Raw genomic sequence first — 14924 nt, forward strand, 5'->3', positions numbered from 1 at the left:
CACACACACACACACAGACACACTAACAAACACACACAGACACACACACACAGACACACTAACATGCACACACACACACAGACACACTAACAAACACACACAGACACACACAAACAGACACACTAATAAACATGCACACACACACACACAGACACACTAACAAACACACACAGACACACTAACAAACATACACAGACACACGAACAAACACACACACTAACACACACAGACACACGAACAAACACACACACTAACAAACATACACACACAAACAGACACACACACAAACACACACAGACACACGAACAAACACACACACTAACAAACATACACACACACGAACATACACACACACACTAACAAACATAGACACACACAAACACACACAGACACACGAACAAACACACACTAACAAACATACACACAAACAGACACACAAACAAACAGACACACACACACACACAGTGTCAGCTCGCCTGTGTTCTGAACAGTACACTGTGGTATCATCAGGATCGTCTGTGTGTCCGTGTATGTTTGTGTGGGTTTTATGTGTCTGCAAGTGTGTGTGTGTTGTCTGTTTGTGTGTGTTCTCAAATTTCTCTTTCATCTAATATTGTTTGTGCGTGTGTCTGTCTGTCTCTGTGTGTGTGTGTGTGTGTGTGTGTGTGTGTCTGTCTGTCTCTGTGTGTCTTTCTCTGTGCATGTATCTGTCTGTCTCTGTCACTCTGTGTCTGTCTGTCTCTGTCACTGTGTCTCTGTCTCTCTGTCTCTGTCTGTCTCTGTCACTCTGTGTGTCTGTCTGTCTCTGTCACTCTGTGTCTCTCTCTCTCTGTCTCTGTCACTCTGTGTCTCTGTCTGTCTCTGTCTCTCCGTGTCTCTCTCTGTGTGTCTGTCTGTCTCTCTGTGTCTTTCTCTCTGTCTGTCTCTGTCTCGCCGTGTCTCTCTCTATCTGTCTCTGTCTCTCTGTGTCTCTGTCTCTCTGTCTGTGTGTGTCTTTAGGTCAGGTGGGGCTGGTGGTCGGGCTCCTCTTGTCCTTCCTGGTTCTTCTTCCTGCCGTCCTGCTGATCTTCTACTGCTGCAGGATCAAGACGTCGTCTTTCCACAAATGGCTTTCCCAGAGAGACAAGAAGACCAACAGGTCCGTCCACACCGTGCACACTGAGACCACAGACCGTGTCTCCCCTGGACACAGCCTGAGGGACGTCACCCGTAGGTGTTCTGTTGACACCTGAACAGCTGATATGAAGCCCGTACCTGCTGGTCAGAGTGGCTGAATCATGAACTCATTAATGCATAAAGGGGCGGAGCGTGGGCGGACCCGTGTGTGATGAGAGACACCTGGACATGCCCCCTCTCTGTGTTCGGGTGTTTGTTAAATCATATTTTTAGGGGACTCTGCGGTGTTTCTCCTCACGGTTTATTTTGTTGTGGACATTAAGAGTCGTGACCTGTGCATTTCCTCAGTAATCGCACACGAAGTGGAGCTCGCGACAGCCACTAATAGTGCTAACACTGTTAGCATGCAACGTTAAATAAGACGAGAGTTTGACTCATCGTGAATATTACAGCAGAGATGTCTCAGGTGATCCGTGAGGACGTTTGTCCACACCAAGACAGATTATTCCAGGTGTTTGTAATAAAATACTACAAACACACAGCTAAACATGCTACAAGAGGCAGAGTCAGTGGGCTTAGCCACTGTCACTCAGTGCGGCCACGTTAACTTCTCCATCTATGTTCCCAAATCAAAGTCGGGATCAAAGCCGGATCAGGCTGGACAACCCGGAGAAGTCAGACTCTGGTTCATGTTGTGTGTTGATGTTATTTTATTTTTCTTCCCGCTCAGGACGGAGACGTCTGCACAGAAAATCGGACACCTGAATCCTGCCTTCCACCTGAAGGTGGTCGGACCAGTCAGCAAGGCCGGCAGCCACCACGGGGTGAGTGCACGGGGTTTACGGAACATGTGGTCACAGTGACATCTAGTGGCCAAAGGCAGGTTTGATCAGTAAAGTGTGGCTGAGGGGTTTTCTTGCTGTTCTTGCAGCTTCCTCACAACAGTAAGGAGGTTCTGCCCCTCAGACCATGTCCGACCCAGAACGGTACGCAGCCGGTCAACGTTGTCCGACCCCTGAGACCCGCCACCTCGCCCCACGGTGCTAAACTCAAGGCGGCGCGTCCACCGCTGCCAGCAGGCAAACCCCCGGCTGCCGTGCCCCCCCGGAGACTCAGCCCGCCCAAGAAGCCTCTGCCCCTCAACCCGAGCCGGTCTCCAGCGGTAAGACCTGTTCTGGAACCTGAAACCACGACAGCTAAAAGTTAAAGCCCACCTGAGGAATCAGGACCAAACTTCAGGCAGGCGAGCAGGGTCAAAGTGCACAACAGTGTTTCAGGTCAAAGGTCAGGTCGCTTTTGCAGCCGCACTGTTCTGCAGCCTGAAATCAAACCTCTGTTATTGTTTGTTTGTGTTGATCTTATTGATTGTTTGTTTTTGTTTTGTTTTTTGTCGGCGCGCCATGAACTCGTTTACCATCACAAGTCTTTGAAGTGGATCCGTTTGAAATGTCAGATTGGTTTTTCATGTCAGTGTCAAACCCTTGATGTGTTATTGGTTTTGTGTCGGAGCGATGCTGCGGTGGTCGTTTGTAAATGATGAGCCGTGCGCGATGAAATTGATCTGATCCGCCTAGTCTCATTTATTCCTCTTTGTGACGAAGTGCTGAAGGTGACTGAGCCACAAACAACTCAGGCGGAAACACAGAAAACCTGACTGCCTGAGCAAAGTCAGGGTCCAACCAGCTGATAGTGATGACTGAGCTTTGATCCTAATGCTGACCTTTGATGGTGACGACTGAGCTTTGATCCTAATGCTGACCTTTGATAGTGATATCTGATCTTTGATTCTAACGGTAACCTTTGATAGTGATGACTGATTTTTTTTTTCTTATCCTAATGGTGACCTTTGACAGCAATGACTGATCTTTGATGCTAATGTTACCTTTGATTGTGATGACTGATCTTTGATCCTGTTGATCACCTTTGATAGCGACGACTGATATTTGACAGCAGTTGTGAACATTGAACGCAATAAGTGAGGTTTGATCCTAATGGTGACCTGTGATAGTGATGACTGGTCTTTGATCATAATTGGTGATGACTAAGCTTTTATCCTAATGGTGAGTTTTGACGGTGGAGACTTATCTTTGTTGCTAATGCCGGCCTTTTAATTTTGACGACTGATCTTTGATCCAAATAGTGACCTTTGATAGTGATGACTGATCTTTGATTCTAATGCTGACCTTTGATAGTGATGTCTGAGCTTTGATCCTAATGAGGACCTATGATAGTGATGACTGATCTTGATCCTAAGGCTAACCTTTGATAGTGATGACTCATCTTTGATCCTAAGGCTGACACTTGGCAGTGGTGACTGAGCTTTGATAGTGATGTCTGAGCTTTGATCCTAATGCTGACATTTGATAGTGACAACTGATCTTTGATCCAAATGGTGGCCTGTGATAGTGATGACTGATCTTTGATCTTAATTCAGACCTCTGATTGTGGTGCCTGATCTTTGATCCTAATTCAGACCTTTGGTAGTGATGACTGGTCTATGATACTAATTCTGAACGTTGACACTGATGACTGATCTTTGATGCTAATGCTGACTTTTGATAGTGATGTCTGATCTTTGATCTGAATGTGACCTTTGATAGCAATGATTGATCCTAATGAGGACCTATGATAGTGATGACTGATCTTGATCCTAAGGCTGACCTTTGATAGTGATGAGATGAGAGATATACTTTATTGATCTCACAGTGGAGAAATTATGTTTACACTCCAGTTACCTCAGACAGCAATTAGTCCACAATTATTACTTGTTTACCGTAATAATGGCACACATCAGGATTAAAGACAGCACATACACATTTGACATTGTTTATGTGCACTAAGTTTGAAGAAGTCTGTTATCTGAATTGAGGCAAGTGGGTGAAGGACACAGCAACCCTGAGATGCGCCGCCGTCAGCTTGGGGGAGGAACGGGGTCTGCAGCTAAAACTGCACCGCCCCTGCCGAAGGGGAAAGGAGTGACGTGAACAGACGCCGGAGTGGGGAGTGTTGATGGGGGTAGGAGGGGGGAGGGAATGGAGCATGCTTCAGTCCTGTGAAAAGCAGTTTATTGTCTTTGCGAGTTGAGATAAGAAACAGTCAAATGATCCCCAGGCCGAAACAAATCCCTCTTGAGGGACAACGGTGACGATACTCCAGAGGCAAGGCAAACAGTCGGGCAATTTGTCCTTCAGGCTCGATAAGCCTGTAATGTTATGGTTTGAGCAGTGAAAAACACTTAACAGTTCCACTTGAACAACCAAATCCCAATTATGAATTAAGAATATTCACCGGCCTCTGAAACCTTCAGCTTCATCTGAAAGGCACGCATCTGCTCCAAGATGTCATCCAATTTGTGTCTGAGTTCAAGAGTCATCGCAGTCTGAGAATGCACTGCCTTGCCTACCTCGTTAATCATGAGGGACATTGCGAGGGGCCGTGGTTCTTGATGCCGCCGTCTTGCCAATTTTCCGGGAGATCAGGGCAGCACATAAGCCAAAAAGTACCAGCCCTGCTACCATGAGACCAAAAATGAATAAATCCTCGACGTCCTCAACAGAGAAAGGCGCAAAGCATGCCACACACCAAGAACTCCAGGAATCGAGGACATAGCCTGCAGGATGCGTTCCATCTGGGTAGGTAGGATCCCCCGGTCCTGACCTTCTTGTAGAAAAAATGGTGTCAATAGCGTTCAGAGATCAGCTGATCAATTCCATGGTTAATCCAATGGTAGTCCAATAGATCCAGAATCCAATATACAGTCTGGTGAAGTAGGGACTTGAAGGTTAAAGCAGAGAGCAGAGATAAGGGAGAGTGGAGGAGATGCGACCGCCCTCGTTGGAGTCCCAAGCTGAAAAGCTGTGATGACTGATCTTTGATCCTAAGGCTGACACTTGGTAGTGATGACTGAGCTTTGATAGTGATGTCTGAGCTTTGATCCCAATGCTGGATTTGATAGTGACGACTGATCTTTGATGAAAATGTGACCTGTGATAGTGATGACTGATCTTTGATCCTAATTCAGACCTCTGTTTGTGGTGCCTGATCTTTGATCGTAATTCAGACCTTTGATAGTGATGGCTTATCTTTGATCCTAATGGTGACCTTCGACAGTGACAACTGATCTTTGTCAGGCTGAACCCTCCAGCAACTTTTTTAAAAAATTCTTAAATAGTTCTCGTCAATCATGCTCAACATCAAAGAGACGTGGGTGATCACATGACCTCTTTGATGGATGTGAAGCTCGGCCCGGCTGTTCCTTCATGTGGACTCAGTGTTTCACTTCAGACTCTGTTTGACATTGTTCGACGGATGAGGTCCAGGTTGTGAACTCCTCTTTGATGTCTTTGTGAAAACGTGACAGAAATGAACACATGAGAATCGGTTTTGGGGGGTAATCATGGATTTGTCTTTTCTGGTGTTCAGTTGGTGTCCAAGCAGCAGTCCAGTCCCTCGGCCTTCCCGCCACAGAGACCTCTTCCTCTGAGTCCTGCCAGAGGGCCCAGCGTCAAGGCCGGCCTGTCCACGTCCCCACCTCCAGGACTCCTGGTCATGATGCCTCCAGCTGTTGGACCCAAACCTGTGGGCAAGCTTTCAGCCGTCCCCCCTCTGAAAGCATTCAGGTGGGCAAAGACACAGTCCAACCTCAACGACACAGTCCAACTGTGATCAGGACGGAACCAGTCCAATGACCAAAAACATCACATGCTGAGGTTATCTAGTTTGTCCTGTCATTGTGTCGCGGTGACGTTAGCTCGTCCTGTCATTGTGTCGCGGTGACGTTAGCTCGTCCTGTCATTGTGTCACGGTGACGTTAGCTCGTCCTGTCATTGTGTCGCGGTGACGTTAGCTCGTCCTGTCATTGTGTCGCGGTGACGTTAGCTCGCCCTGTCAGTGTGTCGCGGTGGTTTTACCTCGCCTTGTCATTGTGTCGCGGTGGCATTAGTTCATCCTGTCATTGTGTCGCGGTGGCGTTAGTTCATCCTGTCATTGTGTCACGGTGGCGTTAGTTCATCCTGTCAGTGTGTCGCGGTGGTTTTACCTCGCCTTGTCATTGTGTCGCGGTGGCATTAGTTCATCCTGTCATTGTGTCGCGGTGGCGTTAGTTCATCCTGTCATTGTGTCACGGTGGCGTTAGTTCATCCTGTCAGTGTGTCGCGGTGGTTTTACCTCGCCTTGTCATTGTGTCGCTGTGGCGTTAGCTCATCCTGTCATTGTGTCACGGTGGCATTAGTTCATCCTGTCATTGTGTCACGGTGGCGTTAGTTCATTCTGTCAGTGTGTCGCGGTGGTTTTACCTCGCCTTGTCATTGTGTCACGGTGGCGATAGCTCGTCCTGTCAGTGTGTCACGGTCAGTAATTATCGAAGTTAATGTTTTTGCTAGCGAATTAGCTTTTCAGATGACTTTTAAAACCATCATCGGACCAGTTATCTTCCAATAAATTTAGTTCTGATAACTTTCAGTCCGATAACATTTTTTTTGCTGGTAAAGTTTAACAGTCAAAAACGTTTGTAAACCCTAAAATCAAACATTTTAGTCAGTTTGTTTGTTTGTGGCAGACTGGCTGCCTGTCGCTTGCTGATGACATCATCATTAAGCACAAAATGTGATTGGCCGGTCGATGCAGGGAGCATTGTGGGTAGTGTAGTTCAGGTTCACTTTGGACGTTACAGTGGCTTGTCCACTCGACACAAAAACAACACAGACTAATTTTAACGTTATTTTATTTCTTTGTGGCTGTAATTTAATCGCCAAGACCCGGTGGGGGAGAGGAGCTCTCATTGCGCATCTGTGTACAGAGGGACTTCTCTTCACGTTTAGACACTGTTTTGGATTTTTAAAAAGGACACTTTATGTGGATTATTTATTCAGATGAATCCCACTGAAACTAACAGGTAAGAATTTATATTTTCTACGTGTATTTTATTCTGCCAGTCAATGCATTAATGGACGTATTTGGGTTGTTTAAGCAGCAGGGTGTGAATAAAGCAGCAGCTTTTAGTTTGTAAATGACGGTGTATCTAATACCAAGATAAACTGTGACTTCTAATACTGTGTTTTACTGCTTAAGAAAGATGATGACAGTGTTTGGGGTTTTATTTTTTTATTTATTCATTTTTCATGTGTTCTTGTGTTTGTGATCCTTGAATTTACCCAGCAGCCCCTGCGGTGCTTAAAGTGAAACTGGTTTATCAGAAGCCGACAGTGTAATCTGATGTGGCCGCGTCCAAATCAATATTAATAATTATCGGTTATCTGTAATAAAGATAAAAATTTTTTTAGCAGTTTATCGGTTTATTGTCATAAAAGATAACTTTTCAGTTATCTAATGGTTATCAAAGCTAACTTTTTGGTTAGCTGTGCCCACCACTGGTCACGCTGACGTTAGCTCGTCCTGTCGGCGCGTCGTGCTAACATTGGCTTGTCCTGTCGGCGCGTCGTGCTAACATTAGTTTGTCTCATCAGCGTGTCATGCTAACATTTGCTCGTCCCGTCAGCGTGTCATGCTAACATTAGTTTGTCTTGTCAGCGCGTCATGCTAACATTGGCTCGTCCCGTCGGCGCGTCATGCTAACATTTGCTCGTCCCGTCAGCGTGTCATGCTAACATTAGTTTGTCTTGTCAGCGTGTCATGCTAACATTAGTTTGTCTTGTCAGCGCGTCATGCTAACATTAGTTTGTCTCATCAGCGTGTCATGCTAACATTGGCTTGTCCTGTCGGCGCGTCGTGCTAACATTAGTTTGTCTCGTCAGCGTGTCATGCTAACATTTGCTCGTCCCGTCAGCGTGTCATGCTAACATTAGTTTGTCTTGTCAGCGCGTCATGCTAACATTGGCTCATCCCTTCGGCGCGTCATGCTAACATTGGCTCGTCCCGTCGGCGCGTCATGCTAACATTTGCTCGTCCCGTCAGCGTGTCATGCTAACATTAGTTTGTCTTGTCATTGTGTCATGCTAACATTAGTTTGTCTTGTCAGCGCGTCATGCTAACATTGACTCGTCCCGTCGGCGCGTCATGCTAACATTGGCTCGTCCTGTCAGCGCGTCATGCTAACATTAGTTTGTCCTGTCAACACATCATGCTAACATTAGTTTGTCCTGTCAACACATCATGCTAACATTGGCTCGTCCTGTCAGCGTGTCATGCTAACATTAGTTTGTCCTGTCAACACATCATGCTAACATTGGCTCGTCCTGTCAGCGTGTCATGCTAACATTAGTTTGTCCTGTCAACACATCATGCTAACATTGGCTCGTCCTGTCAGCGTGTCATGCTAACATTAGTTTGTCCCGTCAGCGCGTCGTGCTAACATTAGTTTGTCCTGTCAACACATCATGCTAACATTGGCTCGTCCTGTCAGCGTGTCATGCTAACATTAGTTTGTCCTGTCAACACATCATGCTAACATTGGCTCGTCCTGTCAGCGTGTCATGCTAACATTAGTTTGTCCCGTCAGCGTGTCATGCTAACATTAGTTTGTCCTGTCAACACATCATGCTAACATTGGCTCGTCCTGTCAGCGTGTCATGCTAACATTAGTTTGTCCCGTCAGCGCGTCGTGCTAACATTAGTTTGTCCTGTCAACACATCATGCTAACATTGGCTCGTCCTGTCAGCGTGTCATGCTAACATTAGTTTGTCCTGTCAACACATCATGCTAACATTGGCTCGTCCTGTCAGCGTGTCATGCTAACATTAGTTTGTCCCGTCAGCGTGTCATGCTAACATTAGTTTGTCCTGTCAACACATCATGCTAACATTGGCTCGTCCTGTCAGCGTGTCATGCTAACATTAGTTTGTCCCGTCAGCGTGTCATGCTAACATTAGTTTGTCCTGTCAACACATCATGCTAACATTGGCTCGTCCTGTCAGCGTGTCATGAGGCATCATGAGACGATCTTTCACAGATATATATTTTTTATCAGTTTAGTTTGTGTTTCATACAGAACCAGCTGAGATGTTTGTTTGTTTTGTCTGTTTTTGTGCTCTGTGTCTGTTGACGGTTGCGTCTCTTTGTCTTTCCTCAGACGATCCCAGGAGCCAAACTGAGCACCGTGTCGCCTCCGGCGGGAAAATGACCCCGCCCTTTGCGCGGCCCCTGAGGCACCTGACAGCTGAATTGCACTAAAGGAACTTCGGGGGCGCTGCCAGGGAGGCCCTGCCCACCTCGTGACGTGCAGACATTAGCCACAGTGACGCGGTTTTGCACGGACGCCCTGCAGACTGAGACGAGCGTCACCGCTGGGAGGCGCCACAAACTGTTTTCTGTGGGGTTTTAAATTTTTTATTTTTGTAAGAGTCCGTTTGTGTGTAAAAATGCGTTTTGTTTACAGTTTGTCCCGTTTGATGATTTCATGTCGCGTGCCAAAGACGTGTCTCCGCTTGGTGAAAATCGTCCATCTGTTACTCGGTTTGTAATTTATTTCCAGGTGAACGCCGTTAGAGGAACCAATCAGAGTGCAGCTGGTGTTCCACACTGTTTACACCCGCGAGCAAGACACGCCCACTCACGCCTGCTCATCGAATGTCTTTGTAACATAAAATATTTTTTACCGATGTTGACGTCTGTGGTCTTTTCTTCCATTGACATGGCGCCGATCTCCAGGTGTCCGGCAGCTGCTGATTGGCTGAGAAATGTCACCTGCAGGATGTGAGGCTGCTTGGCATTGTGGGTATTGTGCGCTCTGACCTGGGGCGTGTTGGATCTCTTGGACCTGAGAGTCAGAGTCGCAGGGTTCAGGTTCAACACGGCAACCATTCAGAGGAGTTTGTTCTGATGGGGTTGTTATGGCGACCACAAACCCTGGATCAGGACAGTGTTTTGTTTTTACTTGATCTTTATTAACCTGCTTTTTTTTCTGACAGAACAACATGTTCAAATCAATTTTGAGACAAAAATATTAATTTTCAGAGTCACTACATTCTTCTTTGGATAAAAAGTTGTTTTTTTAATGCGCCCTCTACAGGTGAATTAAAGTGCTGCTCAGGTAGACACAGACCTTACAAACTTAAATACTCAAATGTGATTGGCTAAAACGCTAAGAGGTTTGTACCTCTCTGACGAACCAGCACTCAAAATAAATGATTGACGTGGTGTCGGGCCAATCAGTGTCTTAATGAAGTGAGATAAACAGCCGGTGGTCAGGAAGTGGACAGCGAAAGATATTTTGACTTCACGCGTGTTTTTATTGTTGTTTGTTCTTTCCAATGAAAAGACGTTCTGATAAAACAGCTCAAGTTGTGGCTGTAAAGTTGGCGGCCATATTGTGAAGGTAACTGACCTGTGAATTCTCCACAAAAGGTAAGTTCTTGCAGATGTTATTAATTTATTTACTTATTTTCTACAAAATAAGACAAAGACGTATCGTTATCTTTGGCTGCTTTCAGTGATGCCGGTATTTGGTTAGACTCTTTCTCTCCGATTGTTCTGTCTGAGTTATTCTCATTAGTTGCTTCATCCAAACCATCAACATGTTTATTAGACCCCATTCCTACCAGGCTGCTCAAGGAAGCCCTACCATTATTTAATGCTTCGATCTTAAATATGATCAATCTATCTTTGTTAGTTGGCTATGTACCACAGGCTTTTAAGGTGGCAGTAATTAAACCATTACTTAAAAAGCCATCACTTGACCCAGCTATCTTAGCTAATTATAGGCCAATCTCCAACCTTCCTTTTCTCTCAAAGATTCTTGAAAGGGTAGTTGTAAAACAGCTAACTGATCATCTGCAGAGGAATGGTCTATTTGAAGAGTTTCAGTCAGGTTTTAGAATTCATCATAGTACAGAAACAGCATTAGTGAAGGTTACAAATGATCTTCTTATGGCCTCGGACAGTGGACTCATCTCTGTGCTTGTTCTGTTAGACCTCAGTGCTGCTTTTGATACTGTTGACCATAAAATTTTATTACAGAGATTAGAGCATGTCATAGGTATTAAAGGCACTGCGCTGCGGTGGTTTGAATCATATTTGTCTAATAGATTACAGTTTGTTCATGTAAATGGGGAATCTTCTTCACAGACTAAGTTAATTATGGAGTTCCACAAGGTTCTGTGCTAGGACCAATTTTATTCACTTTATACATGCTTCCCTTGGGCAGTATTATTAGACGGTATTGCTTAAATTTTCATTGTTACGCAGATGATACCCAGCTTTATCTATCCATGAAGCCAGAGGACACACACCAATTAGCTAAACTGCAGGATTGTCTTACAGACATAAAGACATGGATGACCTCTAATTTCCTGCTTTTAAACTCAGATAAAACTGAAGTTATTGTACTTGGCCCCACAAATCTTAGAAACATGGTGTCTAACCAGATCCTTACTCTGGATGGCATTACCCTGACCTCTAGTAATACTGTGAGAAATCTTGGAGTCATTTTTGATCAGGATATGTCATTCAAAGCGCATATTAAACAAATATGTAGGACTGCTTTTTTGCATTTATGCAATATCTCTAAAATCAGAAAGGTCTTGTCTCAGAGTGATGCTGAAAAACTAATTCATGCATTTATTTCCTCTAGGCTGGACTATTGTAATTCATTATTAACAGGTTGTCCTAAAAGTTCCCTAAAAAGCCTTCAGTTAATTCAAAATGCTGCAGCTAGAGTACTGACGGGGACTAGAAGGAGAGAGCATATCTCACCCGTGTTGGCCTCTCTTCATTGGCTTCCTGTTAATTCTAGAATAGAATTTAAAATTCTTCTTCTTACTTATAAGGTTTTGAATAATCAGGTCCCATCTTATCTTAGGGACCTCATAGTACCATATCACCCCAATAGAGCGCTTCGCTCTCAGACTGCAGGCTTACTTGTAGTTCCTAGGGTTTGTAAGAGTAGAATGGGAGGCAGAGCCTTCAGCTTTCAGGCTCCTCTCCTGTGGAACCAGCTCCCAATTCAGATCAGGGAGACAGACACCCTCTCTACTTTTAAGATTAGGCTTAAAACTTTCCTTTTTGCTAAAGCTTATAGTTAGGGCTGGATCAGGTGACCCTGAACCATCCCTTAGTTATGCTGCTATAGACTTAGACTGCTGGGGGGTTCCCATGATGCACTGAGTGTTTCTTTCTCTTTTTGCTCTGTATGCACCACTCTGCATTTAGTCATTAGTGATCGATCTCTGCTCCCCTCCACAGCATGTCTTTTTCCTGGTTCTCTCCCTCAGCCCCAACCAGTCCCAGCAGAAGACTGCCCCTCCCTGAGCCTGGTTCTGCTGGAGGTTTCTTCCTGTTAAAAGGGAGTTTTTCCTTCCCACTGTAGCCAAGTGCTTGCTCACAGGGGGTCGTTTTGATCGTTGGGGTTTTTCTGTAATTATTGTATGGCCTTGCCTTACAATATAAAGCGCCTTGGGGCAACTGTTTGTTGTGATTTGGCGCTATATAAAAAAAATTGATTGATTGATTGAAAATAATGATTCAGTCGTTAGTGTTGCAGCTTCTGTAATTCCAACTTTACTTGAGGCCTTTATTTAAAAGCTCCGACACTACTGACATCTGCTGGTCATGTTATGATATTACAAGCTTTTAGAACTGATTCAGTTTTCAAAGGTCAAAATCAGGAAAATCTTGGAAAACTGGAAAAATCCCAATCTTTAACAATCACTTGAATGAACTTTTAAAAATTCACAACTCTGTCAATTTCCTTTATCACCTGACAAAGTCTGATCTGATTCAGCGTCTCTGAGAATGTGTTGATTTCATCTTCGTCTTTTGCCATTTTAGAAAATCTTTTTTATAACAAGATTCAAGGGTTAGTTATATTCCATCTTGTTTAGTTACTATTGTAAGTTTCCAGGTGAATAGCTTGTAAAATTGGAAGCCACTCTCATAAGATTCTTGTTCTGCAAACAGCATTCTTTTCATTATTTCTTGTGAAGTCATTTTGTTAATTTCCTTTCTTAATTTTCTAATTTCTTGTTGTGGATTTTTATTCTGAGCATCTATTCTCTAGCACTTTGAAACTATTTTGCAGTTTTCTGCCTTTGCTTCTTTTTAGCAGACGCTATAGCAATTATTCCCCCCGTAGGACGGCCTTGGCTGTGTCCCAGAGGATGGGGGGAAGTTTCACCATGATCACATGTCTCAGAACCTCTTCTGACATTGTCTTTTTTAAATTGGAGGTCATTAAGGAGGTTGACATTAAATCGCCACAGTGTATTTCTTTGTTTTTCAAACATGCAGGTGCATTTTCACTTAAATCTATTAGGGCTGGGTGATAGGACCTAAAACGCGTCTCACGGGATGAATTGAATCCCTTCATGGTAACAGTATATATCATTATGTAAACTTAAATGGTTAAGTGTAAAAATTTAATATAAGTGTTTCTGAATGGGTCCCTTAGCAAAGGTAAATTGATAAAAAAATAACAAAAAACAAAAACATATGTAATTTTGAGAACACTTATTGTGCAGATCTCAAAACTACAGCTACAATTTTCCAGAAGGTACATCTAAGATGCAAGCCAAGATTTGATCATTTTAGTGAAAGGATTAAACAATTATTTATAGCGTTTGATGTTCAGAGTCATTTAAGTGTTTCTTGTAAATAGATTATATCTACTTTTTCTCTTTTGTTAATATCTTTGTACATGTTGTGTGTTGGGGGGGGCGTGGCTGGATGTTTTGGTGTTCTTTTCTTTTCTTTGCTCTCCCGGTGGCATGAGGGCTGATTTGTCTGTGAAGAAGGTGCTGGCTGAAGAGTCTTCACCCTCATCAACATCATGGAAAGCACCTGTGATTGGTGCTCACGTGCAACCTGGACGACTTGCAGCTGAAGCAGATAATTGGATGGCGTTCTGCATTTAAGTCATGTGTGATTTGAGCAGAACTGCCGGGAACTCGACCTTGTGACGTTCGTTTGTGAGACGCTGAGGACCGCGCCTGGGTTTTGACACATCGAGCCCGTGAAGCAGGGAGGGGTGAGGACACATGCTGTCAGCACACACTAAAGGTAATTGTTTAAGTAATTGTTGATAGTAACTTGGTGTTTTGTTACACAGTGTACTGGAATTGTGAAGAGAATTGTGCAGTTTGCTTCTCACTGCTGTGGCGTGAAGGATAAGTGATCCTCCACTTGTTGTGAGAAGCTGCTCATTTGCATAAAGTAAAAAAAGGACACTGACCTGAGTGTGTTGCTGATAGCGTGTGTTTATTGGAAGATATAGTTGTATCTGTTGACTTACCTCACCTTCTCTTTGCTTCACAGAGAATCAGTTTGTCGTGTCCACCTGGGGGGTGTTTGGCGGTGCTAGGAAGTCCAGGAGCGCCGGCTTTAATCCTTGCGGGCGCTGGAGAGCGAGCCATGAATCACTCCACCAGAGGGACGTTGTTTTTATGTTTTTACACTTTTAAGCACAGGTGAATAATAAATAGTTTCTGTTTGGAACCGCTTTCTGGTTATTTTTAGCGCTGGGTCCTGTCTGACGCAGGTCCGCTCCTCAACCCGCGTCGACACATAACAGTACGTTTAGATTTAATATGCCGTTAACATTAAAATATGCTACTTTTAACTTTTCAGACAGCATTTACTTGTATAACGGAATTAGTTAGAATAACATTTATGCTACAAAATTCTCTGGATAAACATAAAACTTCATAAAAACTATGGGTTCCATTGTGAAGGTTTACAAATGATCCTTTACCTGAACAATGATGTGGCCAAAATCCAGAGGGACGTCCTTTTCAGACAGGAATACAGATAGATACAGATACGTAATTAAATGGGAAACAATTGAAAACAACTTAATTTGACAGTTTTGTTCTTTAAAGTTGGGGGGGGGGGGGGGTGTCTCCTGAAAGCCTGGACTTTG

At 44.2% G+C, this 14924-nt stretch overlaps 1 protein-coding gene across 1 annotated transcript in view; it reads left to right on the forward strand.

Annotated features, from left to right (window-relative positions):
* The window catches only part of LOC117505362 (disintegrin and metalloproteinase domain-containing protein 19-like), a 28887-nt gene extending 19215 nt beyond the window's left edge, over nucleotides 1-9672 (forward strand). The window contains exons 4-8 of the mRNA XM_034165006.1: nucleotides 1000-1138; nucleotides 1847-1940; nucleotides 2048-2278; nucleotides 5539-5735; nucleotides 9144-9672. Coding sequence (XP_034020897.1) covers nucleotides 1000-1138; nucleotides 1847-1940; nucleotides 2048-2278; nucleotides 5539-5735; nucleotides 9144-9165 — 683 coding nt within the window. The 3' untranslated portion in view covers nucleotides 9166-9672. The remainder of the gene's footprint in view (nucleotides 1-999; nucleotides 1139-1846; nucleotides 1941-2047; nucleotides 2279-5538; nucleotides 5736-9143) is intronic.
* Nucleotides 9673-14924: the final 5252 nt, after the last annotated feature.

The sequence above is a fragment of the Thalassophryne amazonica genome, chromosome 23 (assembly GCF_902500255.1).
Source record: "Thalassophryne amazonica chromosome 23, fThaAma1.1, whole genome shotgun sequence".
NCBI lineage: Eukaryota > Metazoa > Chordata > Actinopteri > Batrachoidiformes > Batrachoididae > Thalassophryne > Thalassophryne amazonica.